The sequence below is a fragment of the Temnothorax longispinosus genome, chromosome 1, assembly GCF_030848805.1.
Source record: "Temnothorax longispinosus isolate EJ_2023e chromosome 1, Tlon_JGU_v1, whole genome shotgun sequence".
Lineage (NCBI taxonomy): Eukaryota > Metazoa > Arthropoda > Insecta > Hymenoptera > Formicidae > Temnothorax > Temnothorax longispinosus.
The window spans coordinates 18,788,631-18,804,006 of NC_092358.1; the positions used below are offsets into that span (position 1 = coordinate 18,788,631).

At 31.8% G+C, this 15,376-nt stretch overlaps 1 protein-coding gene across 4 annotated transcripts; it reads left to right on the top strand.

The window, feature by feature from the left end:
* Positions 1–1,329: 1,329 nt before the first annotated feature.
* Positions 1,330–11,024, top strand: Qvr (protein quiver). 4 transcript variants are annotated; one of them, XM_071779771.1, is made up of 6 exons: positions 1,330–1,754; positions 2,462–2,615; positions 3,371–3,515; positions 5,474–5,521; positions 7,612–7,758; positions 8,097–11,024. In XM_071779771.1, exons 3-6 carry the CDS (start codon positions 3,491–3,493, stop codon positions 8,351–8,353), a joined length of 477 nt encoding a protein of 158 aa, XP_071635872.1. In that variant the 5' UTR covers positions 1,330–1,754; positions 2,462–2,615; positions 3,371–3,490; the 3' UTR covers positions 8,354–11,024. The 4 variants fall into 4 exon arrangements, with proteins under 4 accessions (XP_071635872.1, XP_071635863.1, XP_071635881.1 ...); XM_071779762.1 differs by lacking the exon at positions 2,462–2,615 and having other exon boundaries at positions 1,331–1,754; XM_071779780.1 differs by lacking the exons at positions 1,330–1,754; positions 2,462–2,615 and adding an exon at positions 1,783–2,053.
* The last annotated feature ends 4,352 nt before the right edge of the window (positions 11,025–15,376 follow it).

The following is a 15,376-nucleotide window of genomic DNA, read 5'->3' on the forward strand; positions in this document are numbered from 1 at the left end:
AAAAGTTATAAACAAAAAAAGTTTGGAAAATATAGTAGCTATTTTGAGTATTAGAAGGCATAAACGACTAATATTACGTTTTTTTTTTAAGCAGCTGCTTTAAAGCATTAATCTATATTATTAATATAAGTAAAACTTTGACCGATAAGTCAGCCATAGGGTGATAATTTCTTTACATAGTATTAAAAAGTTAAATTAATTATCAATTTAAATATGTTAAATTTACTGTTCCAATGAATAAGTGTGTTTCAAGACCGACAAATAATCAGCACGCAATTTGCGTGGAAAAAGTATATAAATTCACATAAAAATATAATATTAAGCTACAAAGATCCAGCTTGACCAAAGTTGGCATATCTTGATCTTTTTTCGTTAATTTCATTTAAAAAGTTATCTAAAAAATAAAAGTTGCTACTATTATCACCACAATGACAAAAATAAAACTAAAAAAAAGTTCCAATTTCGATTCTTGAATGAATGTTTTCTTATATAGCAGAAATTGGTAAACTTTTTTTTATAATTAATTAAGTAGTATTTTAGGTTTTGTTGATCAAGAGGCAAAATCGAGAATATTATATAGATACTTATATATAACAAAAAAGAGAGCAAATTTTTTTATTCATAAAATTTAAAATATAACAATAATTACATGATTCGTACAAAAACAGCGACAGACTGTGATAACTTTTGGCGCACAGGCCATATTAGGTTATCGATCTCTTCTATATGAAAAAATTGTCTTCAGATATTTAAAGCATTTCTTGAAAGAATAGTCTTTGAAAAACTTACAATAGTCAGAAAAATATTAAAGCTTAAATTAATTTTAAAATAAAAACATTATCAATTTTTGTGATAAAAAACACTAAACAAGAAACTGAAATTGGTACCCTACTTTGGTTATTTTTTACTACAAATTTTCTGTCTCAACATTTTTTTATTTGCTACTTATCTTCTTATCTTTTGTATATTTAATCTAGCAAAATTTCAAATTATCATCATTCCGACTTTGAAATTTCACACGAGAACGCCAAAATGCGCAAGCGCTGTCTCACAATAAACTCTGATATAGAATTATTATTGACATTTTCTTTGACTAAGTCCAACATCAAAATTGATGTATTGGTTTACTTTCACGACTACTTCTGTTTTAAAAGTTTCACGTTGAATGCTATCAGCGAGTTCTATTGTGCTACCATGCAAATTCTTGTCAAGCAGTAACGGCAACAGCAGCAGTAGCAGCAGCAGCTTCGTCGGTATACTTACCGCAACGCGTGAGCACGTGGCACGGACTGGCGGACTTCGTCATATTGATCGACCTGAATCCGCGCTCCGGTCGGCGCGTTGACTAGCGCGCTTGTCAGTCGTGCTTGTCAGTACCCTGAAAGCGCTTGTACGCTGCATTTACAGCGTAATCGCGACCGCATAGTCGCACCGTGGCATTTCGCGAACTGCATCGTGCCCTTTGCTACGTACCCTCATACCCTCGTTACGCACGTTTCACCGTCGCTATGCATCGGTGATGTAGACTCGTCGGTAGACTCGGCGCTTAGGTGTCTAAGCTTAAAGAAGGTGTAAGCGCAGAGCAGTGCCGGATCTCGTTAGAGGGTCGACAATATTGAATCTGAGATCACGAAGAATGACGATGACCAGTAAAAGAAAATAGATTTTGTGTTCCAGACGTCGTTTAAAAATCAGGTCACTAGTGTTGTCACGAGAAAATCAACCCTTCTAGACTGACCCGTGGTGCTAGAAAAGTATGTGCGAATTGTGATTAGGGGTATGACTGCATCAAATCTGCTTTGCAATCTGTTTTATAGATATACAAGTGATGCACTTCGGATTTTGTGCAGTTTTGACCCGTATTTTAATCATTATAGCTGGCTAAATATCTTTTAGTCAAGTTATTATTATACTATTAACGTAAAATGAGATCTAGACATTCGGCACATAAATGATATATAAAATGTAAAATCTGTGAAAGTAAAAATTTTTGAAAGAGTTAGGCAAATAATCAGTAATTCTTGTATTACTTTGTCGAGTAAAGCATATCAAGGTAATTTATTATTATAAATTATAATAATAAATATTTAACACAAAAAATGTTGACACATGAAAGGAATTTAATACCTTAATATTGCGTTTATTAATTTTTATGAAAGAAAAGACAGAGTATTTTAGAAGAATTAAAATAAATAATAGACAAAATATTTTTGTACCTTTTTTATTATTCTAGAATTACGATTATATAACCGTTTTATAATGTTAAAATTCTTACGAATCTTTTTTTAATTCATACACTAAGTATATTATAGTTATAATACTTTATATCGTAGAAAAACTAATTTATTTTAGTAAACAATATATTTATTAAATTAATAATATTATAACCTAGACGTAAAAATCTTTTAACAAATAAATATTTAACATTATACCTTAATTAATAATTTATTGTTGTTATCAGGAAATACCATAGTACCAAGTTTCATGGCCAGTTAAATGATTTAGTGCGTTATTATCTCATTAAGCTGCTAAGTGCCTTAAATTGAGCATTCACATTATGACAGTTCTCAAATACACGAATACATCGAGAATACATATCAGCATATAAAGAGAAAGTAAATATTTCCGGTTTCAAATATACTAGCGGTGACAGATACTAGCATAAATTAGTTCTGTTTAATATTAATTAATATTATTATATTATTAATATAATAAATAAAATATTTTTAAACGCAAAACAAATGAAATAAATAGGAATATTTTAACAAATAAGTAAAGTATATCATTAAATAGTATATTGTACAACTAGTGGAAAAAGTGGTTGATTCTGAATGAGTGTGAAGTTGGTCGCACGAGCGGAGCGAGTGCGACCATCACACTCATTTGGGCTCGACCACTCTTCCCACGAGTTGTTCATACTATTTTTCCTAACAAAAGCGTGAAACAGGCCGCTTTTCGCGCTTGTTTTACAATTTCATTTCTCCACTAGTTGAGAAATGGCTCCATGTTTCAACGCTTACGTCATCATTTGCGAAATGAATCGTTTGGCTCACTCAAAACAAGCGCGAAAAGCGGCCCATTTCACGCTCGCGTTAGGAAAATAATATTACATCATCAAGAAATTTATTTGCAAAATTTATAAAACAAATATAAATTTGATATTTAAGGTATAAGCAAGTATATAAACAATTAATTTAGAGAGAGCTTGAGCACTTACTTTAATTGTAGAATTTTATTTTCGCGTTTAAGTAGCTTAAAGCGGAATTGATGAAAAATATTTATTATAGCGCATACTCCAGCACAAAATTGGATCTATATATTTTCACAGATTGCCTTAAATTTAATTTGAAAGTCAATTCCGTAATTTCAGGGACGGCTTGAAATATACGGCTGAATCAGCTCGCGCTAATCGGGCGCTACTCGATGTTTGAGAAAGTCTCGACATGACGCGAAGCTAAACAAAGTGTAAGGAGATCCTGCCGCTGTCAGGATGTGGACGAATCACTTGATAGTGGGTGAGTGTGCATGCGTTCTCGATGAGCTTCCCATTTAATCCCGAAAGGTTTTTCTATATTTTAAGAGGATACCATCGTCGAACTGAAATAGGCTTCTCCCTTACACAAATGTCTATCATATTCAACGTCTAGAGTTTTTACACTTTGAAACTAGAACAATTATTATAATCTTGTCACTTGGAACTCCATAAAAATTCATATATCCAAGGATATCTGCTTTTTTAACGTTGTTAAATTAACTTGGAGCATAAATATTGAGATACAAATAAATAATCGCGATTGTTTGTAAGTCAAGAAATCGACAATCTTGGAAATCTAATGCAAATTAGTTACGGTGTTACTTACTATGAGTTTTATTACGATCTAGAAATCATAGGTGATATATATTAGATCAATCAACACGCGTACGGCCACTGCTTCCGTGCTGCTAGGTACGTGGACACGTACGTACGTAAGATTCATGAAGAAAGATCGCATTTTTTTAGAAATATAGAGAACTACGGGATAAAGATATACAGATTGATATTGCATCACCGTTTCTTATATAATAAGAATTACTAACAGATTAAATCAATAATTTTACAAATTATACTTAAAATATGATACATAGTCCTCTATATTTCAAGTCAAATGCGGAAATATTTTCAAAAAAGTGCGTCAGGCATCTCCAAATTGTTTTGGTTCACTAATATAGACAATTGTTGCTGAATATCTCATTTGAATGGGAAAACTTGCAATATATTACAAAGTGTAATGTAAAAATTATGTTTTACATTTTTAAAAGCATTAATTTTTTTATTATATATCTTTATACTCACTGCACTTCGCACATATCTTTTTTATTTTCTATTATATACTTTGTATATCATCTATACGTATTTTTAAATTGATATTCTAGATATTATAGAAAACCCTAATTAAGTTTCTGTTACAAACAATAGCAGATTCTGTACAATAATTGCCAAAATACGGCACGCAAGCACAAGAATATCGATTTAGTTCACTTACCTCTTACATAGTATTACATAGTATAACCTGTTCATAAACATTAATTATAGTAGCACGATTCTGCACGGCTCTAAATGTAACGAGTAAAAAAATGCAATTGCTCTCGATATTGAAATAACTCTTACATGCACCACGCAGAAATTGTTAATCCTTTGGCCTTTCACACTATCGCGTATTAAAATAGCAAAGATATATGAAAGAATTAAAAGACCTGAAGTGTAATTAAGACAAAGTTGAATTACTATCTACGTCATATTCTAAATATACGCACGCATCACTTTAACTGGAGCAAAATTTTATCCAAACGTCTATCAAACGTTACGTGAAATTTCTAGCTTTCGTCTTTCCAAGTTATTTTCTTCAAGATAGACGTTCTATAAGCATATGATACACATGTATGTTTCAAGGCTCTTTTAAAACTATACGCAACTAAGTTTAATTTCTAAATCATGCCCCAGATAATCATGCCATTTACTGTTCTATACTTGTCTATACGATATATGCTTTCTGCCTTTCTGCACACATGTTTATACCGCATGTGTGCCATATTTTATATTCTATACATATTCCCATAGTCCATCCACCATCATCAATTCTTTACTACACACCTCATAATCTGCAAGAGCGAAAGCGCAGCAAAATTAGTATCATCCAGCGAACCGAAAAATCTGGACGTGACTGCCGCACGGGTCCCTCTTTGATCAATCGAGTGATAGCATTATTAACTAGCACAACTATCAGCAACATCGTTAATACCGGTATGCTAGAGCCGCGCTATAGAGATAGTAGCGGTTGTAATGGTAGTCGCAGCCACCGTAGCCGTTGTATAATAGCGCTAGGCCCGTTGCTTGCGTTATCACAGATCACGTCGTGTTACTTAAGTTATAGCAAACCTGCGCACATTGCCAACGCCACATTGCCTAAAGCAGTAACGAATCTTTCGTTTTCAGCGGCAATTGTACTCGCGGTTGCCAACGTCTGTCATGCGGAGTGCCAGAGTGAGTGATTAAGTCAGCTTACTCTCCTCGGTATGCCGGTACCGTGTCGTCGGACTCGTTCTCGCTAGGGACTCGATGAAGGTCGATGAAGCTCGATGCGTCCGCGGCAAAGTGACTTTTTGTCAGAGTATATCTCAGGGTGGGAAAGCGTTCTCCATCGGGTATTATCCGGTCGAGATTGCTTTCGCTCCGAACTGGGCGAGAATTCCACGAAAAAAAGTTTTGCTTAACGAAGAGCATTATAGTTATTTTCAACAATCGAATGTCGAATTCTCGATAAGTCATAAGAGGTCTTTGTAAATCGTAAGTGTCGCTCGACAATATTCACATAAATTAATCTTATTCTCGTCCAGTTTCATTGAACACAACCACGTCGAACACAACCCGTTTGTGCTTCTGTATTGCGCTGTGAAAACCGAACAGTGCTTGTTATCTCGTTTTTTTAGAACTCACGTGCGCGCTTATCGATACGTAAATTCTTATATGAAAAATGTGCACTCGGAAAACTATGTGACCGCAAAGTATAAAAAACTTTCCAGATTGAATAATTTATCCGAATTGTGTATGATCCCAAATTACATATTTAATGATTTCGATCTTATTAATTAGTCACTTTCTTTACAATAACAGTTTATACTCTTAAGTCTACTATCTGCTTATTTAGCGTTAAATATGACTGTTTAACAGCTAAAAGTTTACAAGTTGGTTTGTGCATTTAATATAGTAGTATGTTATACAGAGTGTTTCAGAAGGTATAATGGAACAAACTTTAGAAGATGATAAGTCTCACCTTATAGACATATATAATAGACTGAGCATTCCCATTGGAGAGCTTCTGTCACAAGCAAGATCTGTCACAATTAGATTAGAAATTGTCACAATTAGAAAAAGAAAGCGGCACTGCAAGCATATCTTCTGTCCTTCAGATCTTGCCAGAAGCTCTCCAATGGCAATGTTCAGTCTATTGTGTACGTCTATGGTCTTACGAAAAGAATCAATTTGGTTAAGGAACAAGTGTGCTCCGACGCGTCCTTGAGGAGCTACGCCTGCTAGCTATGGTACCTATACATCATTCCAGTCGACATTAGGGACGCAGGAAGTAATTGAAAGGGATCGTGACGGATTTGGATTAAATTATTAAAACAATATTGAAATAAATCACTTAAGTGACAAAGGGGCTTAGAGCCGTATAACATATTGTTCGTGTCGTCGATGATACATTTGTGTGAATTTTTGTATACTTGTTCCAGCTCAGTGTACACTTTTGTATTTATTTATACATGGGCGTTAACATGCGGATCTCTTCTCAATATTTACCGGTTATTAGCGATAAATATCATTACATATCTCACAATCAGTGATCCAATTTGATTTAATTATAAGAATGCTAATTAACATCAAAAAGTTAAATTGATTATGGACTTAAGTATGTGGATTTACTGTTCAAAAATTAGAGCTGTGTTTCAAGACTGAAAAATATTCGGCGCGCAGTTTACTGAGTGAGTTGAAATAAGTATAGAAAAATTCACATAGAAATATAATCGACACAAACATCCTCTGTTATGGCTATAAGTCTCTTTGCCATTTAGGTGATTTATTTTAATATTGTTTCTAATTTAATCAAAAGCCGCCATGATCCCTTCAATTATTTCCTCATTCTTAGTATCGACTGGAGTAATACCTATATGTATATCACTGCATAGCAGGCGAAGCTTCACGCGTCAAAAGATATGGGTTCCTTAATAAAAATTGATTCTTTTGATGAGACTTTTACCCATCCCCTAAAGTTTGTTTCACCTTCTAAAACACCCTGTACATTAATAATATATTTTATCCTGTACATTAATAATAAATTTCACAAATTTATTATTAATTATCAGTTATTAATTATTTTTGCTAATAACAAAATGTCAGAGAGTCATGTTTAACACTAAATAAGGGATAAAAGAAGGGATCTGTAAGCAAATTGAGCATTATAAAAAATAGGTAGTTGTTATAGATAGATTATCACATTCTTTGACTTTGCATACATTCTTTCCCGAGTGCGATAAGGACGATATATGATCTTTGAAAGCGTATCTATTTCACAGCTCGTTCCATTTACTGCTATGAATGCGACTCATGGACGGATCTCAGATGCAAGGATCCTTTCAACTATACGGCACTACCCAGGGACCAGCCACCGTTGATGACATGTAACGGATGCTGCGTGAAAATGGTCCGCAATGCAAAATCACGTAAGTATTTTCTGTATCTTTGTTATGAAAAATTTACTTCTTCTATAGAGAGACTTAAAATATCTATTCGATTTTCCATAAATCAGACTATACCATTAACTAATTAAACTAAGAGTCTTTAGACAAAAAGAACTTAACGCGGCTCAAACGTTTAGTAAATTATGGTCTTATGGTAAATAGTTATTAGAAAGTTATTGTAATAACACGTATTACACATTCTACCATATTAAAGATAATAAATCTAATTGTAAATCTAAATTAATTAATAAATATAAATCTCAGATTTTTACAATCCGCAGGAATTTACTTGATGCTTATTGTTCTCGTTTGCTTTGCAGCGTACGAGAGCGTGAGAAGAACCTGCACCGCGCAACTACAAATAAACTTATTCATGGTGGACCACGTGTGCATGATGGAAAGTACCGGCACTGGTCACATGTGCTTCTGTGAGGAGGATATGTGCAATCGTGTACCCCCGACCTCGCGCTCGAATCCCGTACTCCTGCTGATCCTGTCGACCATCCTTATTCTGCGTTCGGCCATCTTAGGAGCCTCCGCTTGCTTTGTAGAACGTTGCAATAATCACATCGTATAACACCAATTAATTCGATCCACCCATCGCAGTGGTGTCCAATCATATCCTTCGTAGAAATTCTAGCGAGTCGACTACACGACCATTCGTCGGAACGAACGATAAGAGCTGGCTTTTTAAAAGCTATAGCCTTTGAGATGTAGAATAAAAAAAAAGAAATCAAAAGCATATAGAACGATGGATGATTGACATGCATCATTATCATTCATTTTTGTGCCTCTTTCAAGTGCGTGTTATTGATCCATTAGATCGCATAGAAATCGAATATATTACGTGGCATTTGTATAATATGAAAATTTTATCAAAGTTGCATATCTTATTGTTAGATAGTATATGCATAATAGAAAATGAGAATGCTAAGATAAATTTGGTAAGTGTTAAAAGTGCTAAAAAGAAACATATATGAGAATAGATGTCTTCAAGTAAAATATATATTTATGTATTCTTATAAGGGATTTTAGTATTCGCTATAATGTAGTTTGCATTAATTTTAATATTAATTAATTGACTTACGTTTCCCTTGGGAGACAGGCCCTTCGGGGTAAATGCAATATAAGTCATCTAGGCCGCGTACAAAATTATATAACTTTTAAATTAGAGCTAAAAGAAAAATTAAAGAAACTATTAAATAGCGCATCGATAATAAATTTCATTGTAAACTTATCTTGAAATTTGCAGTGAGATTAGATAATTTGAACTATATACCACACTAAGTAGTTACAATTGAATTGTAACTAATAGAAAATTTAATCTTCTTGTTTTCTATAACGAGATTTGTCCAATTTATGTGCATCGTTCGTTCCGATCACTGGCCTTAGACAGCATCGATAGTACCTAGGCGTTTCTCGTGTAGAAATCATCCAACTATCTAATCGATTTCTCTGATAATCTCGGCACGAGTCCGAGTTTTCTATTAGTTGCTCTTTGAGCAAGCACGGCTAGCATCATTGCAATACATTCGTAATATTCGTAAACGCTGAAGAAAGAGTTTTATTGAAGAAAATATTATTAAAATACAAATTAAAATATCGAATATTAAATTGTATCATCTGTTTAAATAATAGATTTGAGTTATAGAAGCCATATTTGTAAAAAAATTTTATTTAATATAATAATTCGGACATATTAGAGAACATATTGAACTACTTTTATAATACTTATTTACTTAAATTATATAATTTTGCAATATTTCTTGCGTAAATCTAGCACTCTTGATGCTTCATATATTAGGCAATTATGTAATCTATTGTAATTTTTTTATTGCTTACTTTTAAATACTCTTAAATTAAAAAAAAATACGTTCCAGTTTTAAATTGACAAGTAAAATATAAATTAAATTTCTTCTTCGGCGTTACCGCGCTGCATGTACTCGACTGTCGTCTAGGAACATCGATGATGATTTAACCATTTGCCCTAATATTACGATAAAGCAAAGAAACAAAATGTGGATACTCTAGCTCTCGGATTTTTCTCACAACAATGCACCTCACTATGTCGTTTCTCTTATTCTGATGCGACAATGTTCGACGCGACTGGTCGAGTTTCGTTCGATGCGAAATATATTATGAAGAAGCACAATAAAATTACACGAAGTATGGACGCCAAATTTGCACGTATTACATTAAAAAATATTAATATATATATATATATATATATATATATATATATATATATGTAGGTCTAGAGGTATGTTCCGGGACTGTTTACGTTTTTTGAAATGTACAGTCTTGGAATATAACGCATATATATGTAATCAGATTCAAAAAATTGTCCCGAAACGTGCCGTAGGACATGAATTTTTTCCAGGACAGTCCTGGAAACTGCCAAATGTCCTGGAATATACCGATGTAATATATATATATATATATATATATGTAGGTCCGGAAGTATGTTCCGGGACTTTTATTTTTTTATCGGTATATTCCAGGACATTTGGCAGTTTCCAGGACTGTCCTGGAAAAAATTCATGTCCTACGGCACGTTTCGGGACAATTTTTTGAATCTGATTACATATATATGCGTTATATTCCAGGACTGTACATTTCAAAAAACGTAAACAGTCCCGGAACATACCTCTAGACCTACATATATATATATATATATAAATAATATATATAAATTTCAGGGATCTCCTATATTTTAGATAAAAAATTATATAAATAGAAAAGTGCAACTTTATTATATATAATATCTAAAATGTTTAATCTTTGTTTTATTACGCCTTATATATTTATAACAGAAATGTTGAATAGAAATTCCTTTGAATCATATTTTTTTCTTGATGTCTTCTGCGCGTATTCAAAATATATTATTTCCTGCACAATTATGTTTTCAGTAAACAGTAACGTTCTATACGTCGATAGCTTTTAATTTTAAATTTAAAAACTTATAAAATAATATTGATTACATATTATGATGAAGTTATAAAATAATAATTATATGATTATAGTAACAAATGGCGTGCATTCGTCGTGCAATTTAATCGATTTAGCAGAACGCTTCCTTGATAGTATCCAATCACGACTCTTTTTTCGCTTTTCTTTACATCATATCTTTCTCTCTCTCTCTCTCTCTCTCTCTTTCTCTCTCTCTCTCTCTCTCTCTCTCTCTCTCTCTCTCTCTCTCTCTCTCTCTCTCTCTCTCTCTCTCTCTCTCTCTCTCTCTCTCTCTCTCTCTCTTTCACATAGCCTGGTTTACCTTTTGCACTCTTCTTTCATTCTTCTCTCTCTATAACTTCCTTGTAGACGCCTTTTACCCGTTCTGAAAAAGAAAAACATCCTCATATTCGAAATGAGAGAAATGGGAGGTAATTAATAGAAGGCGAGCTTGTACGATAGAAAGACATTCTCTACCTTAGAAGGCATGGTTGCAGCATGCACGTCCGACAGACAAGGCCGACAGACGCAGAGAAAATCGACCGACGAGCAGCGAGGATGATCTTCTCGAGTTCCGGAAGTTACCTGGCCGCATATGCGCACGTTTTCCGAAACAAACATATTTTTTTAAAAATACTTTACCTTGAAAATCTTAGAAAATTTGTGGATTAGACAAAAAGATATAAAAATAACAAAATAATTAAAATTTTTATTTTAATTTATATACGCGGAATTTTTTAAACCTCAAAATTATAAAGAATTGTAAGTTTTTTGATAATAAGTATATATAAATTCAATGATCATTTTAAAAGTAAATTAAAAAAATTTATTTTAAATTTGGAAATTTGAAGATTCTAGGAATTCGAAATTTGGGTAAAAGCTCAACAACAGAAAAATTTGTTGTAGATCTTCTGGAAATGAGCGCACACTTATAAGAGCTTAGATCATTATAGTTATGAAGTTTCAAAGCACTTAGAAAAAGATCGAGTTACACGTAGACGAAAATGAAGTTGAGTGCATGGATTGTAGCGTTTATTAAGGCTGTATAATTTATGGAAAGTCAACGCAAAATTTTTATTTTTAAATTTTATTTGCACAGTAACGATTAATTTATTATATAATGCTTTGTGCAAAATTAGCAACTTGGATATATTTATATATTTCATAAATAAAAGAACAGATTTATTTATGTAATTATTTTATTATATGTATTACTTTATATAATTATATTCCTTTTTTAAGAGAAGATATTTTAAATAGTGAATAAATTAAATAGTATGTTTTATATAATAACTTATGATTAAAACTATAAATAATTAATGCTGGAAATAGCTTTAGCGTTTGACTTTCAAATAAATGTACAGCAACACTTTGCATGACACTGCATGACCCTATCGTTATTACTCTTGCGTGTGAACGAGTACTCCACTTCTATATACGGCCACTGGTCAAAAGCGAACAGCATTCACATTTTTATTTTATTTTATTAAATATCGTTATTGAGTTAGATCAGTTAGATGTACAGGCAATACGATCTCAAAAGGAATTATATTATAAAATTTTAAAAGTTTAAAAACTCAGAGCTGTCTCAGGACTCCAAGCTCATACAAATTCCAAAAAATTGAGCCGCTGTTCCTTTTCTCCTATGACTCGTCCAAATGCAACAAGAACAACAGCATTAAAATAACGGTTATAACAACTGTGACAACTATGATAACCCACGATACCTTCCACCCCGACAAACGCAACGCAAAGCAGACGAAATACAAAGCACAACGTGGGCCTTCAGCTTTATTCGTGCCACGACCAACGAATATATCTACCACTTCTGATAAAAATCGACTTTATTTGTTAAATTGAGCTTAGCTCTATTTGATTATTTGAAAGTTTCAATTTTTCAGCAGAGAAAACTATTGAATGAAACTATTGACTTACGCCACTGGAGCTTAGTATGTCATAAGGGTACACACACATACACATACACACACGCACGCGTACACACACAAACAAACACACACACACATCTGTGACTTCCAATGAATATTTTGCAAAACTTTAAACATCATATAAATGATATTTAAAGTTTAATATAAAGTTATACAATATATATATATTATATATTACTTTACTTATACATATATAACTATAGTAGTTAAAATGTTTATAGACATGTGTTATAATTTTGTTTAAAAATTGTGGCCACAGTATATGTACATACATACTTGCCAAGAATAGCTAAAGCGCTAATTAACTAATTTCATTTGTTTAATTTATATAATAATTTTTTTTGCAGAAAAAATATTGTGCATGAATGTAAGAGATTTAATAGTCACTGACGTACTCCGTTTAAAATCGATTGTAACTCAGCGTGATGTAATTGTTATCTCTGCTGAATGCAACCGCCGATCGATATTGCAACAGCTTCCAACTGGCACGACCAAGCTGAACGCACATGTCCTCACAGAGAGGCTTTCGAATCGGAGCCTCTTGCCAAACAAGCTTCGGTGCTCGCTTGACTAATGGCGAGCAAACCGACGTTTCTCTGGCAAGCCATGCGGCTCGTGTCGCGTCATTTGTTCATTGTCGCACGCGCGGCTGCGAGGCTACCTATAGTACCCTATTCATGTTTTTATCGCGATCTACGTCGCTCTTACGCTACCGTCCCGTTTCTCTGTTCCTTCATTCTTTTTACTATATTTTATTCAGCGTCCTTCAATCTTCTGATTTAACGTGTATTGTTTTTTAAGTCAAATATTGTCCAAGCGCTCGTTGTACGAGTGAAGAACATGCTCAAGTTAAATTGTATTAGATTTTTATTTCATTTTACCGTATAATATTTTACGATTTTACAGATCATATCAGCTATCCCTTTTTTAGAAAAACAGATTTCTTTAACAAAATTAAATAGAAAATTAAATTTAGACAAAAATTCATGTGTGACATTTGTAAATATATGTATCTATATGTTGCAAGAGACTATTTTTTATAATAAAAACGTCACTATGTCTCTACTGCACAATTAAAAATTGTAAGATTAAAATCTACAAAGAAACAATAAATAACAAAACCGAATTTTATTTAATCAAATTAATAAGTATAACTTAATAACTCCTTGTCTTGCTTTTAAATCAAATTCTTTTTCTCTAATTAAAATATACATTAAATTACAAAAAAATTTTGTAACAAATTTCAAGTTGATTATCTTTTATTAGCAATTCTGTGTCACTTTCTTTTTATTACAAATATGCCAAAAATACTTGCTGATTAGAGTTCGAAAATAAATAAGCCGAGGATGTTTTTTTATTTTATGACAATGAATCGCAACAGAGATACGGGAACATATCGATATTAAACCCTCGTTTACCGATAATAATCGGTACAAAATCTGGCCTCGCAGCTGAAAAGTATCCACGTATAGCTAATTAATCTACTTGCGATATAGATTATTTAGCGTAGAAAATCATAGAAAAATATCGACGCAAGGACGAATATAGATAGAAGGAAATAATTTTAATAGATAAGAATAATTTATAGAAAACGAATAAGTTAGTTTATACTAATCCTTTAACTCTTACCTTTTAATGCCCTAACAATGCTCTTTAATGGGCATTGCATATGTTTTAATTTTATTTATTAGAATATAATATTTGTTTAATAATAAATTTGAAAATGCAATTGTGCGCTTAAATTAATAAACTAATAAGTAAAGAAAATGAGATTACAGTTAAAGGATTAAATATTATATAAAAGTATGTATATATCTCTCTCCTACTATATTGTATTTCTATAAAATATATATACGATTATGTAATTAGTATATTTCATATATGTATATGTATATACTTTATATATATATATATATATATATATATATATATATATATATATATACATATAAAGAAATATAACTTTTGTTTTATAGTAATGTATTGAAAAAAATTGTGATATGTTAATCTTATTTAGAAATTTAAGAGTAAAAGAGTAAACGTTAAACATATCTTTGTTATTGTTTGCGTCGATGGAATGTAAATGCAGACAAACATGTTCCCCATTCTTGAATCTTTAATAATTAATGTATTTTACCATATCAATAGGCTTTAACCTATTTTTGCGAATTTTTATTGAAGTTGTTCACTTAAATCCTATCAATTGGATCTATCTCAATTTATATGAAATAAGAGAAGAAGGATTTTAATTTAAATAAATTTTTATTAATCCCTTGTTTTAATTTTTATAGCATATTTTATCATAAACTAAGCAGACTTTTAGGTAAGAAAGAAAAAAATATTTTATTTCGTTCAAAGAAATAATGAAAAAATAAACCGTATTTTATGTTTTTTTTTATTTAATGATAATAATAATAAAGTAATTTTTAGATGTCTCATTAATGCTCAATTTGTATTATTATGTCTAGCAAATAATTCACAATTATATTTCCTGGAAAATTAAAGAAAATGTTATATAAAATTATTGGATACAGAGTAAAATACACTTTGTCGATTAATATTGAAAGTATATATATTTTTATGTACGTTGGTACTATACACATGCGCGTTCGTTTATTTATTAACTTTAAGAAATAATTTTTATATATAATATAAATAGCAATTACACTGCTATACTGTTAAACGTCAATCTAGATTTTATTTAT